At 35.1% G+C, this 15,869-nt stretch overlaps 3 protein-coding genes across 5 annotated transcripts; 1 reads left to right on the forward strand and 2 right to left on the reverse strand.

The window, feature by feature from the left end:
- Positions 1-1,974: 1,974 nt before the first annotated feature.
- LOC145964225 (tubulin beta-3 chain) lies at positions 1,975-11,438 on the forward strand. The gene is made up of 4 exons (XM_083086712.1): positions 1,975-2,311; positions 5,924-6,032; positions 7,888-8,461; positions 8,656-11,438. Exons 1-4 carry the CDS (start codon positions 2,255-2,257, stop codon positions 9,284-9,286), a joined length of 1,371 nt encoding a protein of 456 aa, XP_082942838.1. The 5' UTR covers positions 1,975-2,254; the 3' UTR covers positions 9,287-11,438.
- LOC145964227 (tubulin beta chain-like) lies at positions 9,881-12,575 on the reverse strand. 3 transcript variants are annotated; one of them, XM_083086715.1, is made up of 6 exons: positions 12,368-12,575; positions 12,028-12,133; positions 11,587-11,814; positions 10,981-11,299; positions 10,570-10,819; positions 9,881-10,442 (listed from the first exon to the last, which is right to left on the reverse strand). In XM_083086715.1, the coding sequence occupies exons 1-6, from the start codon at positions 12,422-12,424 to the stop codon at positions 10,080-10,082; spliced, it is 1,323 nt and encodes a 440-aa protein (XP_082942841.1). In that variant the 5' UTR covers positions 12,425-12,575; the 3' UTR covers positions 9,881-10,079. The 3 variants fall into 3 exon arrangements, with proteins under 3 accessions (XP_082942841.1, XP_082942842.1, XP_082942840.1); XM_083086716.1 differs by lacking the exon at positions 12,368-12,575 and adding an exon at positions 12,280-12,352 and having other exon boundaries at positions 9,887-10,442; positions 12,022-12,133; XM_083086714.1 differs by having other exon boundaries at positions 9,888-10,442; positions 12,022-12,133; positions 12,368-12,574.
- A 982-nt stretch (positions 12,576-13,557) lies between these two features.
- On the reverse strand, positions 13,558-15,806 carry LOC145964226 (tubulin beta-4B chain-like). Its single transcript, XM_083086713.1, has 3 exons — positions 15,495-15,806; positions 14,388-15,052; positions 13,558-14,171 (listed from the first exon to the last, which is right to left on the reverse strand). The coding sequence occupies exons 1-3, from the start codon at positions 15,549-15,551 to the stop codon at positions 13,565-13,567; spliced, it is 1,329 nt and encodes a 442-aa protein (XP_082942839.1). The 5' UTR covers positions 15,552-15,806; the 3' UTR covers positions 13,558-13,564.
- Positions 15,807-15,869: the final 63 nt, after the last annotated feature.

Below are 15,869 nucleotides of genomic sequence, written 5' to 3' on the forward strand. Positions count from 1 at the left end.
AAGAACAAGAGATAAGCATTATTTTCTGCCTAGTGTGCTAAATATTCTGGCTCTTCTTTCGTAGTCTTCTTTATTTATTTTATTATTTATTTTTTTTATTTATTTAATTTTTTTTTTATTTAATTTCACAAAATTCTCTTTCCCTCTAAATGAGTTGTTCTATTTCTAGAAAATTTAGACGTTAAATTTAAATACACTCGGAAAAGTGCAGGTTTAATCTTTGACGTATAACAAGTTATGCACATGCGGGTTAATTAAATAGAACATGACTTCTCGATGACGGTGATTAATAGATAGTTATGATTATCAGACACAGTTGCTTCCATACTTGGAAAAAAAGAAGCCATTGACGCGCTGTCATTGAAATGGTAAAGAAAATTCATTACTTCCTTAAAAATGTCAAAAATTAATACAATATTAAATACAAAAAAATGTCTAATCTCTAACAAGGAGAAAGAAAGAGAGAGAAAACAATTAATTGCGAATTGCATTGGTCTATTTGATAAAAACCGACATTTATCGAACTCTTTTCTTTCTGAATGCGCACAATGATCGCGTGTCACCGTGTCAATGACGCGGATGTTAACGGGAAGCCGAGAAAAGACGTTAGAATAATAGACGGAAGCTTTTTACAACAGCGGGAGACCATGAAGGAGCGCGGCGCGCAGCTGGAGACGGGATGCGCGACTATCGTCTCGATTATTATCGTTTTCGACGAGGACGGTGGAAAGCCATCGTGGAGTGTCGCTTTAAGAGAATGATTCACGAGATAAAGACTTCCAGCATCTCGCTTCGTTCGTGCACTTTCGACGTTTTTTTTTTTAGAACGACATCCTGCTTTAAGAATTCGTGGTATGCAACCGTATGACTGTGTTCCGTGCGTTAATTATACGTTGTAGTTTAAAACGACAACTATTAAGGTTTTAATATGAGTGTTTATAATGTTAGAGTAGATTAAAATATATAAAATACTTGTAAACAGTTTTTCGCGTATTTAATTATCTGTGAATTATTTTTGAAATTTTATTTTGAAATTTTATTTTATAAACTGTATAAAATTTTTAACGTATAGATTTTATAAGTTTTAATATTTTTTTTTTTGCTATTTTTGGCAAACTCCAAAGAAACTAAAAAAAATGTCTTTAATTTCTGCCTGAAAGTGATTAAACAAAAGTGATTAAACTGAAGAAAAGGAAATTAATGTAATTAAAAATATGTTAATCTATAATATTTATTACATCCTGACATGGGAATACCGTCGTCGATTATAATTCCCAGACATTAACAGCATGCAAGCGTTGTGTGTGCCCCAGAATTCATATGACCGAAACGCTTCCCGTTAAACGTGATACCTTGTATTCACAACCAGAAGGAAGTATGTACTTTCCAAAAAAAATCCTATCTCCTGTTACAGTTCCGGTGAATGAGCTCCAAGGTAATTCGATATAAAGAGTAATCGTACCGTCGCATTCAATAATAATATTTCACACTGACGCGAACCCATACTAACTATACATATATATAATTTGCAGCTTCCGGTAATCAAATCGCGGCAGTAATTAATTCGCATTATATTCGAAGAATCGATTTCGCGCTCCAAACTCAAGAGCTATAGATAAAGAAAAAAAGAAGAAGTAATTACTCGCTTTGATGATCAGAAGCTTCGTACGACGTACCTATTCATAGAGAGAAAAGAAACAAACGGACTGGAAGAGCGCTCGTACTTCGGGATACAGATTTGTGTATCGCCGAGGGTTTACACACACCCTTCTCGGAGTGTAACCCCGGATGCGAAAACCAGCCCCGTCGTTTTTCCTCCCCTCGCTCCCTCCCTCCCTCTATTTTTCTCTCTCTTTCTCTTTCAATCTTTCGTTCTCCTTTCCTTCTCTTTCCGTCAGGACGACGGATTGCTCTCCCCGCTCCTCTCTTAGGCTTAACCCCATCATCGCCAAGCGCCGTAGCTCCGCTTCGGGAGAGTGGAGCTCAGGAGGCCGACACGAGTGCGTTTCCCTCGTCCGGCTCGTCATCCATTCGCAGACCCGACTCGCGACGGCCGGCTGCACACCTCGTCTCGGTTGCACTCAGCTGCACACGCTACGCACAGCTACGCATTCCATTTCGACGCATCCAAGTACGCACGTCACAGCACCCGGCAAAGTATCGAGCCGCGACAGGATATACAGGAGGATCGGGAAGAAATCAGCTGTTCTTATTCGCCACGCGCTCCGTTTTTCCGCGCTGAAAGAAAGGCAAGATGAGGGAGATCGTGCATCTGCAGGCTGGACAATGCGGCAATCAGATCGGGGCCAAGGTAGGTCGACGATTAATCGTCAAAAAGAGATGTCTTTCCTTAAGAATCCTTCGAGAGAATTTAATGTGAAAGTAAAATCACTGCCTGTGTATTTGAATTTCAAACTCTGTAAATTCGATGTTGAGTCTTTTTCAGCAAATTTAATGAGAAATTGCTGTTCACTAAGGGAGCAGTTTTCATGTTTTTAAGTATTTTAAAAATTATTTATATACACTAGGATGATGTTATATATCTTAGCAGATTTTCTAGCAAATTTCAATTTATTGTCTCCCAATTTTCGTCGAGCTTTAAATATTTCATTAATCGAAATATATTATCGAAGCAAAATATCAATAACGAATTCATGGATTGATACAATGATTCTAAATGAAAAACTTTTTAAATTACGGATAAAAAACTAAACGTTAATATCGAAAGCATAAATACAAGTCATGATATATTCGAGTATATTCAACAGGATGTGGAGATTCGCGAAAGAGCATTGCGATAGGACAAGAATAATTTATTTGTTTGCGAAGATAGGTGCCGGAAATTAACCGTAAACCTGGTTTATGTCGCGTGATGAGACGACAGACAGTCAATTAAAGCGCGAACAAGCCGGGCATTGTGACTCACTGTCTTCGAAATATCGATCGGAGCATTTTCGCCGTGATTTCCAGAAGAATTGCGTTCTTCAAACTATCTCTTCTCGTTTTCGTTATATTCATCATATTTAAAAACCGAAAATTACTTGTAATCCTATCAATTTCGAGGAATTATTCTGCTCGCCAAACGCGTTTATTTCTTTTTTTTTTTTTTAGATACATGATATCATTTTAATAATGAAAAAACACAATAATTACGAAGTAAATATTTAATCTGAAATGATTAGCAAGAATAAAAATATAATTTCAAGAACTCGAGCAGTCTTATCAATTTCTCTGGTCTTTGCCTTTCTTGGCGAATAAACTCAACGAAATAGTAATCAGCAAAAATACGAGCATTATTCCATAAAAAACCATTGGACAATGCAATCATAAAAAACATTGAACAATACAATCTTTCTGAGTGATATCATTTGACTGCGGCTATAATTGAGTCGAAGATAAGGCGGTGCATAACGAGATGGAATTTAAAGAGCTGCTCGTCTCGCTATTGAGATTCCCCCTTCTATCTCGTGCGGCCAAAGTGCGTAAAGTGACCCAAGTTTTAATCGCGCTAGCGTACATAAGGGGCGAGGGCAGGAAAGAGAAACGAGCTTACTTAGTATGTACTTAGAGAGCACTTAAAATTCTACAGTAATCGTCTCCATTATCCATTGGCGTGAAACGAATGAAGTCGGTCGTTTCAAGATTCATCTTTTGGGAAAATCAGTTATTTGAAAAATCATCATAAATTATTCTCAATGAGAAGAACGTTGATAAAATAAAAAAATTGCTTTTATTACACGCGATTGTAAAATTTGCATGTTAAAGCAAATTAAAATTATCATATATAATTAAAAATGTGTGAGCGTTAGTATAATTATACTTATTATTAATTACTATTTCGTATTATTTACTTTTTTCAGTTAAAATTAATTATTCTTATTGCTTGTTGATTCTGACTGAGTCAGACACATTATTGGAAACATTGTAAAGTGTTATCGTGAGAGAAGCACTTCAGATTCGTTAATCTCATTGATCGTGTTCATAGGCGTGACAACATGGGGATTCGCGATGTTCAACATTCGATTATATCAATTATTATGCGTAATATTAAAAAATTAAATTTTTTGTAAAGAAAATCAATTTCTTTGTATATTATTAATTTATTGTTAATTTATACTCTAATTGTATGTCTATTCTATTCATTTTGGGGATATTTCAGTTTGGGAATATTTTGTTCCCAAACTTTTTGTTCCTAATAGTTTTATATTATTGTTTATAATTTTTATACATGTTACTTTAATAAATATTGAAAAATTTGGCAGACAGTTCAATTCGAAAACTGTTAAATAAAGATTTAACTGCACTTAGCTAAAGTAAACTTTTCACTTTATCATAACTTATCTTCGGTAAATGATACCTTTATCATTTCGTGAAACATCTTTACGAATTAGGGCTTTTCTTTACACGATATTACTTATCGCGCAATGACGCACGTTGTACCATAAACCGGAAGATATGATTCAGTGAATCAGAAACATTTTTATCAGTAACATAGCAAAACATACAAATTTAGTGGTAACTTTTTTTTATGAGAATATAATTAAGAGTTACGTTAAAATGATAAAAATGCAATGTCTTCACTAATTAATTAATGAGAAGCCTATATTAGAAAATATATTTATTTTTTATATATTGATTATGCTTTTATGAATTATAAATAATTATCACTATCGCAATCAACAATGTATATATATTCGCGATATAAATTTTTTCTGTCATTCAAAATCTGAAATTAATTGAAGATATAATCCTAAGAAAGTGCAATCTCTTAAAATGAATCAATCCTTAAATTAAAAATCATTCCGATTTTCACAATCGGATGCGCATTATTTCCGTCAGTCCAGCAAGTAAAACACTCAAACAATCGTCTATCTTAGAAGAGTATCGTCCCTTCACTTTGTATTAGATGTGATCCACTATCACTTCCGCGGTATTGTTTTCCGCTTGAAAGAGTTTAACGATTGCAGGAAGCAAGAACGAAGCTTCTGTGAAATTACAGAACGTTTATGATCTAAACGAAAATATACGACGGTGCTTCTCGAGCAATTGAAATAGCTATTGCAGGTTTGTGAAAATTTCCCGATGAATAAGCATTTTTCAATAATTATATTTATCCACAATTTAAGTATCAGTATAATTTTTTTTAAAGTCTATGAAATATAATCTTTTTTATATTAAAAAAAAAATTTATTATATGAGTTTAGTTTAATATACATGTTTTGTAGATATATATTTTACGAGAAATATATAATATATATATAATGTAATATATATTGCCAAATATATTATAAGTTATAATATATAATATTATATTATAATTTATAAATATATTATATAATATATATTTCTTGTAAAATATAGACAAAATGATGTAAATATTTTACTTTGAAAAAATGAGAGATGTAGATTAATTTTTATTCAACACGAAAATAAGTGTAGTATACAGTTAGAATAATCAGAGGGATGCATTTCGCTGTGGCTGTCGCCTCGACGACTCGGTTTGCTATTAATAGGAAGAGAAAATAGTAAAGACAAGACAAATGGAGAGAGAAGAAATGTTTTAACCGGAGGATGGACATGAACAGGGGAGACCGCGTTAATTCCGTGCATCCCTATTTTTGGATGTCGCGTGTGTTATCCCCCCGTCACATCGCGACCCGGGAACTTTAGGGTAATGTGCTCGATGGGAAGCCGCTCCTCATTCGACACGTTGAGTGGTTCGAGAGTTTAGCGAAAAGCACAGCATAAAATAAACCTCTTTCCAGGGCGAGTTTTAGTTAGGAAATGATAATAGGATACCGTTCCTTCCCTTCCAGCTATTTTTACACGAAACTACTTTCTCGGGTTACTAATATTCCCGGAAATGAGCGAACTGTTTGAGCAATTGACTCACGTAACATAATGTTAACGAATCACGTTGCAGTTCTGGGAAGTTATCTCTGAGGAGCACGGTATCGACCAGTCGGGCATTTATCACGGGGACAGCGATCTGCAGCTGGAACGAATCTCCGTATATTATAATGAGGCGTCTGGTAAGGACATGTATTAAATTATGTATTTGCACTTCTTTCATTTTTAAATACAATTTAATTCAACTTCAAATTCAATATTATTATTGGAATATTGTTATCATATTTACTATATGCTGGAAAATTAATTTTTATATTCACAATAAACATTTTTAATTTGTTTGAAAATCATTTTTTATGTAAACATAATTTATTAATGTTATAAATATATATAATTGTTATATTACATATATACATAATATTTTCTTAAATGTTTCATGTTCATATATATGTTACATATTAATGGAAGTCGGGTTACTTGACACACCTAGTATTTTCATTCTGTTCTAATTTTGATGTTTCTGGACTGATTACTTTTGGACACACCCTTTCACCTTTTTGATGAAAGGGCGTGTCCAAAGATAATCAGTCCAGAAACATCAAAATTAGAACAGAATGAAAATATGAAAATGATTAAAATAAGATATCTATTAAAAAAACGACCCATATATTGCATTCTTGAATATTGTATATTTCATGTATATTACATGTATATATGACATACATTTATATTTAATGGAAATCGGATTACTTGATACACCTGGCTTCTCGGTGAAAGAGAGTGTGCACAAATAAGATGATCAGCCTAGAAATCAAGAATACAATGGAATAAAAATATCTCAAGCTAGTTAATTTAATTACAACTAATTTAATTATTTTACGTAGTTTTATTTAACCTTTTATATAAGCATATTCATATAAATAACAATTATACTTAACAAATACATTATTTAACATTTCTAACAAACAATAATTTCTAATGTTTCTAAGTTGGTGAAAAAAGAAATTATATATAACAGAATATTATACAAGCACAAAGAGATCGTATTCACGGGCGAGAACAGATTTCTCGATCCGTGAGAGAGATCTTTCTAGTGGAGATGACTTCTCTCTTTCTTCTCCGTCCGGATTCTGTCCTCGCGTCAAAAATAGCAATAACGAGAAAGGTAGAAAAGCGCGTGTCCCGCGCCGATGGATGAAGAGGAACGTCGGGACACGCATTTACGCTGAAAATAGCCGCTTTGTGTGGTCGGAGAATTATAGATTGCGGCTGCAACACGATTTCTGAACTTCTCATGCATTTCTTCGCGCCGCGAAATGAAATTATTTCCAAGAACGTACGCACGGTGCGTGCTCACGCACATTTAAAGCAGCTCAATTAACGTAAAATGTCTCAGTTGCGTACATTATTCGTTAGAAATAGATTTGAATAAACACACAGAAAAGTTTATTTTTCATGCTATATCTTTTCCTTATTTTTTCTATATTTTTAATTTTTAATTTACATATGTATATATGAATTTAACGCATTGTTATAGTTTTAATATCTATAATAATAATTGAGAGAGATTAAAAGGAAGCATATTTCATTAAACGTCTATAAAATTAAAATTCTCTTTATTGTGATTCTGCTTAAGTTGAATAATGCAGATCTTTATATTCTGTTGACAACATATCCCAATAGCTACTCATTTGCAAACGATACAGGCACGCATTTCCGCTGACCACTATAGTCGGTACGAGTTTTTGGTAGAATGACAATAGCGACTAATTAATATGATGGCTTTGACGTCTTTTATGTCATTTATACGGCATCTATTGAATATAATCATTAACGTCTTACACGTCATACGTCTTATCTTTGATATTTATATTTAATAATTAAAAAATTTAGAGATTTATTTCCCAGATAGATAATATATTGTTACTTATCCTTGTTTTTATTTTAAACATTTTTCGGATTCTTGCGTTCTTCACAATATTTTAATAAGCAAGTAAACGTTAATGATTTTCACATTCTCCATTTTTGTCATCTCAGTTGCGACGTCCACAAATGGAGGAAAATACGTGCCACGCGCGATCTTGCTGGATCTGGAGCCAGGAACGATGGATGCCGTACGTTCCGGCGCTTATGGGAAGCTCTTTAGACCGGACAATTTTGTATTTGGGCAGTCCGGTGCCGGTAACAACTGGGCGAAGGGCCATTACACCGAGGGCGCCGAGTTGGTCGACTCTGTTCTCGACGTGGTACGGAAGGAGTGCGAAAATTGCGATTGTCTCCAAGGCTTTCAGCTCACTCACTCGTTAGGAGGCGGCACTGGATCCGGAATGGGCACCTTGCTGATCTCCAAGATCCGCGAGGAATATCCAGATCGAATTATGAACACTTACTCGGTGATGCCGTCGCCCAAAGTGTCCGATACCGTCGTCGAACCGTACAACGCGACCCTGTCGGTGCATCAATTGGTGGAAAACACCGACGAGACCTATTGCATCGATAACGAGGCTCTATACGATATTTGTTTCCGTACTCTCAAGGTTTCCAATCCGAGTTACAACGACCTCAATCACCTGGTCTCGCTCACCATGTCCGGAGTAACGACTTGTCTCAGGTATCTACAAAAATCCACGGAGCCAATAAGCAAATTCATAGAAAAAATGAAAATTTTTAAATATATAACAGATTCTATTTTAATTTAAAATAATAATTTATTGATTAATAATCTTCCTTGTGTAGCAAGGATTGATTAATAAAGTTTTTATCTCGCGAATAAATTCGCAAATAATACAGATTGATTTTTTTCAGGTTCCCTGGCCAATTGAACGCTGATCTTAGGAAACTCGCGGTGAACATGGTGCCTTTCCCACGTCTGCACTTTTTCATGCCGGGTTTCGCGCCTCTGACATCCAGGTCCATGCAGCAGTACTCAGCGCTTTCTGTGCCAGAGCTCACCCAACAAATGTTCGACGCAAAGAACATGATGGCGGCCTGCGATCCTCGTCACGGCCGATATCTTACCGTGGCGGCTGTTTTTCGCGGGAGAATGTCGATGAAAGAGGTGGACGAGCAGATGCTCAGCGTACAGAACAAAAACAGCTCATACTTTGTCGAATGGATACCAAACAACGTAAAAACTGCCGTCTGCGATATCCCACCGAAAGGCTTGAAGATGTCCTCGACCTTCATCGGCAATACCACCGCCATCCAGGAGCTATTCAAAAGGATCTCTGAGCAGTTCACGGCGATGTTCAGGAGGAAGGCCTTCCTTCACTGGTACACCGGCGAGGGCATGGACGAGATGGAATTCACCGAAGCCGAATCCAACATGAATGATCTGGTATCCGAATATCAGCAGTACCAGGAAGCCACAGCGGAGGAGGACTTTGAGGCGGAGGAATGCGCTGATGACTTCGAAACTTGCGAGCAGGAAAACTGAAAGCATCACGATGCTGCTTTCTTTTTCTGGTTCTATCTTCAGCTTTTCTATCTGTGTCCTATCATTGTAAGAGCTCGCAGAACCACCGACTGTGCGCTCGTGAGAAACCGCCTTTTGATATTTTTATATATGATACGCTTTATAATCGATGAAACGAATGTAATATAGGCAATCGAGATGATTTTTATACGGCATAATGATACCATAATATTTATATATGAATACATATATAGTATATATATTTATGAGAATGAATATTTGAAGGTAAACGATATAATTGTGGCGAATAATAAATTGAAAAATAATTATTTAGAAGGTATAGTTTAACTATATCATTAATTTTTGATACGCCTATATTATATTCAGCTCTATTAGTGATAATTATAAAGATCTTAATATGTTGCTTGGATAAATGTAACGTAGATTGAATTGTAATAAAAATCTTTAAAAAATCATGATTTTATCACAATTGATAATCTAAAATTTTTTTTTCTATATAGTAAAGAATTCTTAGTTTAAAATTAAATTTTTTTGTTTGTGTTTTTTTTATGATACAGCATTATTGCATCATTGTATTAGTTTTCTTACATTTTATATTTTTTATACATTGCTGTATGTATTTACAAGTAGCAACAGATTAAATCTTGAAACCTTGGACCTTTTTCACAATGAAATATTTATGATATTAAAAAATGAACAAGTGTGGCATATATACAATAATTAATTTATCCAATTATCTCTTTGCTTGATTTAATACTATATATATATATATATTTAAAATATCAGGTTTATTTCAGTCTTCAACATATGATATAGATTCTTCGACGAAAGCCGTTGTGGCCTCTGCGTCTTGATATTGTTGATATTCAGAGATGAGGAATATCAAACTGTTCTGAGCCTCCAAGAAATCAGATTCCTCCATACCCTCCTCAAGGTACCATTGAAGATACGCCTTATTTTTGAACATTTTTTGAAATTGATCGAGCAGTTTCGTAAACACATCCTGAATCGCAGTCGTATTTGACAGCGAAGTAGCAGATATATCTGTATTATACGTTGCTATGTCGCATGTAGCAGTTTTAATATTATGTGGAATCCATTTGACGTAATGCGAACTGTACAAATTTTGTAAGTAGTACATGTTCTTGTCAACGTCCTAAAAGAAAGAGTTAAGTCGTCAAATTATCGTCTCATCCTATATATATATCTTTATCATCATTTACAAAATATTAAAATACGAATATTTTATTTTATAAATCTAATTGTTAAATATTAATAGATACCTTAGGAGATATTCTGCCTCTGAAGATAGCAGCGGCGGTAAGAAATCGTCCCTTTCTAGGATCACAATTGATAAATATGCTTTCGCGTTTGAACATATCCTGAACCAATGTTTTAACCGTATGTTTCGTATAAGGATGCTTATATTTTGGTATTAACGGTACGTATCCAGGCGCGAAAAAGTGCAGTCGTGGAAACGGCACCATATTTACCAAAAGCTTTCTGAGGCCTGTATTTAATTGACCTGGAAACCTATAAACAAACACAAAGTGAATAAAAATCTCTTTGAATTTTCCAAATGAAGAATAAAAATTCTTTTATAACAAATATTTTTTTATTAGTAAAAGCTTAGCAATATTAAAGTTTTATATTTCACATTTAATTAATATATTCTTAAATGCCATGATTTCAACCTTAAACACGCTGTGATTCCTGACATGCAGAACGAAATTAAATAATTCATATTGTAGAAGTTTGGCTTGATTTTCAATTTGTCAGAGCAAATGCGGCTGACGGTTTCATTGCTGATGCAAAAGACCTCGTGGATACAATCGATCAAGTAGGGAATAGTTAACACTGCGTTGTAAGGTTGTACTACACCATCATACGATGACGGCATCAATGTGTAAGATTTTAGAATTCTATTGGGATATTCCTCTGCTATGTATTGGGCGAACAGACTACCGAAGCCTGATCCAGCACCACCGCCTATAGCGTGCACAATCTGTATACCTTCGTTAATAATATATGTATAATTATTAATCCTTTTTTAATATATATTTACCAAAAGGTTGTTCCAAACAATGGAAAAAATAATATATGATTGAAAATTTTTAATTTAATAATAATAAAATTTAGCGAGACAGAGAAACAGAGTTAGTAGTATGTAATAATGATAATTGATATAATTTAATTTCTTTCATTTTTCAGCTGAAAAACTTTAGTAGTAAATAAATATGTTAATTTTCTTAACAACTTAGCAATATCAAATTCTTCGCCGAGGCTATTGAACTTTCAACCTTGAATCGAGTCGCAGGCCTCGACTTCCGTTCGCACGATCGTCAAGGCTTGTTCCAAGATGTCGGCTCCTTCGCTGTAATGACCTTTGGCCCAATTATTGTTAGGCCCGGCTTTGCCACACACGGCATTGTCGGGCTTAAACGGCGAGTCGTAATATCCATGTAATACTTTGTGCAAACTTTCGCAATCGAAATCAAGCAGTATAGCTCTAGGCATGTGTCTTTCATCTAAAAAAAAGGAAGCAATCACAATAATTCCGCATCTGACGCGATAATCGCTTTATAACGATCTCTTTTAATTGTGACGAATACAACAGTGTATATCAACTATTCTGTCGTATATTCTAAAGACATGATTAATATATGCAATTAGTATATTATAAATTAGCTTTTGAAAAAGAAAACATATTGCAGTTGCGTCTAATATATTAATACCTGCACCTTCCGAGAAATACACATCAATACGTTGCTTTTGAAGTTCAGAGGTGTTCGGGTTGTATTTGCCTTGTCGATCCAATCCATGCTCGGCTGAAATTACTTCCCAAAACTAAAAATTAAATTTAACATATATATATTTATCTCATGGTTTCGTTATTTAATTATTATAGAATTAATTTACATTAATTTAATAAATGTTTGAATTTAGAAATTTAATCTTTTCAAGAGAGATAATTTATTATAATTTTTTCTTACGATAAATGAAATTTATATATTATATTTGCACATTACAATACAAAAGATAACGTGTGTTTCAGAATGTAAAACAGGTTAATATTGTCACCGTTTTTCCAATACCGTTACCGCAACGCCCTATTTGCACATGTACAATTTCTCTCATTGTGAATATATTAACTGGAACAATTTTGAAATTTGAATAAAAAAGATTGATGATTCTTTTAATCTAAACAATTACATTTTTGTGTTTTTAGTGTTACATTATAATTAAACATACTACATACAAAATTTCAACATCGCGCAAACTAAATGCTACGCTATCTTAGTATCGATTATGTGACAGATATCGATCGTAAAACAATTAGAAGTTCAAAATAGCATTAGATTTATTTTTTTTTATTATACATATTTTAATTATACACATTTTTATTTTCACTATATTTTCAGAAAAATAATATTAATTTTTGTAATAATACCTCTCATTTTTTTGTACAAAATCTCGTTGTGGATGTTTAATTTCTATTACACAAAACAATCTTTTCTTCAATCACACAACGTGCAATCATTACGCGCTAATTTATCTTTCCGTCTTGTCAAAACATTTCCGCAATCACTTTTGTAATATTTATAATTTGATACAATCATAATATTTTATTATGGGGATAATTTCTCGAAAGCATTGTTAAATCGATTTTACAGCAGAAAACGCATTAAAATCGCGCGCGAATGTACTGGATCTGTCCAACATCTTTGCCTGTTGCAATTCGTAACAGCTCACGCAGTAACACGCGTTCTACGTTATTGCACGCAATAATAAAGTGTTTGCCCTCGCGGGGCACCGATGAGATAATGCGCGATCACCAATTTTTGCCAAGGCCTTGAGTTCATCAATGTGAGTTGGCCAGAAGGACGATATCGAATTCGATAACGAGAATCACGTTTTTAAAGGCCTGCGAATACTCGTCTTATTTAAGAGACGCGTATATTTATATCTCACGCTATACAATGTCATTAACTGATATAGATGATGCTGACAGCGCGAAAAGTAATTTCTTAAGCGATCAAAATATCACGTGCTTAGAAAAAAGTCGTTAATTAATTTGCGACCATAAAAACAATTTAATGTTTCTGTCACAACGTATTATTTATTATAAACTTCACAAAAAACAATACAAATCTCCTCTCAAAATACGTGTACACAAATGACATATAAAATACTGTAAAACATTATTTAAAAAAGCAAAAATAACAAGTACCAAAGAAACAATCGTCAAAAAAATTTGCAAGGTCCTCTCCTTCTCTTTTATTTCTCCATTTCTTCCTCATCTATTTCATCATCTTCCACTGTCGCGTCTTGATACTGCTGATATTCCGATACTAGGTCGTTCATGTTCGACTCCGCCTCGTTAAATTCCAACTCATCCATGCCTTCACCGGTGTACCAGTGGAGAAAGGCCTTCCTCCTGAACATCGCCGTGAATTGTTCGGAGATTCTCTTGAACAGTTCCTGAATGGCCGTGGAGTTGCCGATGAAAGTGGCGGACATCTTGAGGCCACGGGGCGGAATATCGCACACCGCCGTCTTCACATTGTTCGGTATCCACTCGACGAAGAACGAGCTGTTTTTGTTCTGAACGTTGAGCATCTGCTCGTCGACCTCCTTCATTGACATTCTACCACGGAACACAGCCGCCACGGTGAGATAACGTCCGTGACGTGGATTGCAAGCAGCCATCATGTTCTTGGCATCGAACATCTGCTGGGTGAGCTCTGGCACAGTGAGAGCTCGATACTGTTGGCTTCCTCGGGATGTGAGAGGCGCGAAGCCGGGCATGAAGAAGTGCAATCGAGGAAACGGAACCATATTCACTGCGAGCTTTCTCAGATCGGCGTTTAATTGACCAGGAAATCTATAATTATTTAGAATAAATAACTCGTATATTTATTGCTTATCAATTTATATACATCATTTTTATATGTATCTATTATTGCAATAGTTTCTCGAAAGCATTATTGGTCGATATTGCAGCGAAAATCGCATTAAAATCGTCTGAATGTTCTGGATTTTTTATATTTATTTATAATATAATTCAATAACTGTATGTGGTAACTTTTACATAACAAACCTTAGACAGGTTGTCACGCCGGACATGGTAGCAGAAACGAGATGATTCAGGTCCCCGTACGTGGGAGTAGTCAACTTTAAAGTACGGAAGCAAATGTCGTAAAGCGCTTCGTTGTCAATGCAATAAGCTTGATCCGTGTTCTCCACTAGTTGATGAACCGACAGGGTGGCATTGTAAGGTTCTACAACAGTGTCGGAGACTTTCGGAGAGGGTACGACGGAGAAGGTGCTCATGATTCTGTCCGGATATTCCTCTCGGATCTTCGTGATAAGCAGAGTTCCCATTCCGGATCCAGTACCACCTCCCAGAGAATGCGTTAACTGGAAACCCTGAAGACAATCGCAGCTTTCCGCCTCCTTTCTCACCACATCGAGAACAGAATCGACCAGTTCGGCGCCCTCGGTATAATGACCTTTGGCCCAATTATTGCCGGCTCCCGATTGTCCGAACACAAAGTTATCCGGTCGGAATATTTGTCCGAAAGATCCCGAACGCACAGAGTCCATCGTGCCGGGTTCAAGATCCACCAGAATCGCGCGCGGTACATACTTCGGTCCGGAGGCTTCATTGTAATAAACATTGATTCGTTCCAGCTGAAGATCCGAATCCCCGTGATAAGTGCCTGTAGGATCGATGCCGTGCTCATCTGAGATCACCTCCCAAAACTATATAAATTGTTAGAAATAATTAAATGCCAAATTAAATGTCGAGAAAAATATAAGCATGATAAATGGTAGAATAGAAAGATAAGTTTATTAATTCAGAAATAATCATAGAGTGATAGTGCATATTTAACTAATGGCCATTTCTACCAACACCGCTTAACTTTAATCTTAGCTTAACTCATTCTTTGTCTCTTTCTAAAGGAACAGTTAGAAGGAGACAAAGAGTGAGTTAAGCTAAGATTAAAGTTAAACGACGTTGGTAGAAACAGGCATAAGTCTGTTTTTTATATAATCGTTATATCGATTATTTTCAAAAATTAGCCTTGAAATTTTTAATATAAGTATTTTAAAAAATAGTAAACGCGATAAATATTTTAATACATCAGTCAATCTTCAAAATTGTGATTGTCATTATCGCATTTATTTTTTCACAGTTACTAACCTTGGCACCTATTTGATTGCCGCATTGACCGGCTTGAAGATGAACAATTTCACGCATTTTATAACGAATATTGGAACTTTAGAATGAAATAATTGCACGGGATTCAACGATAACCTCCTTAATGACCGCGATAGGAATCGGAAGTCGGAAATAAGGACGAGAAACTCGGAAGACGGAAATAAGGACGAGAAACGGAGAAATTACGGACTTGCTAAGATGACATTCAAACAAAAACAGGCGACTGCTGGATTTTCCTTGGCGACTGTCTGGCCGCTTGTGTAATTTTCTACTTGCATCATAATATTGCAAAATCGACGATGTAAATGTGTTTTATTTCAGCATTTGAGCTATAATGCGTGTAAAATATAGATCATG

The sequence above is a fragment of the Camponotus vicinus genome, unplaced genomic scaffold, assembly GCF_025532165.1.
Source record: "Camponotus vicinus isolate PSW18456_S1 unplaced genomic scaffold, iyCamVici1.0 SCAF_13, whole genome shotgun sequence".
Classification (NCBI taxonomy): domain Eukaryota; kingdom Metazoa; phylum Arthropoda; class Insecta; order Hymenoptera; family Formicidae; genus Camponotus; species Camponotus vicinus.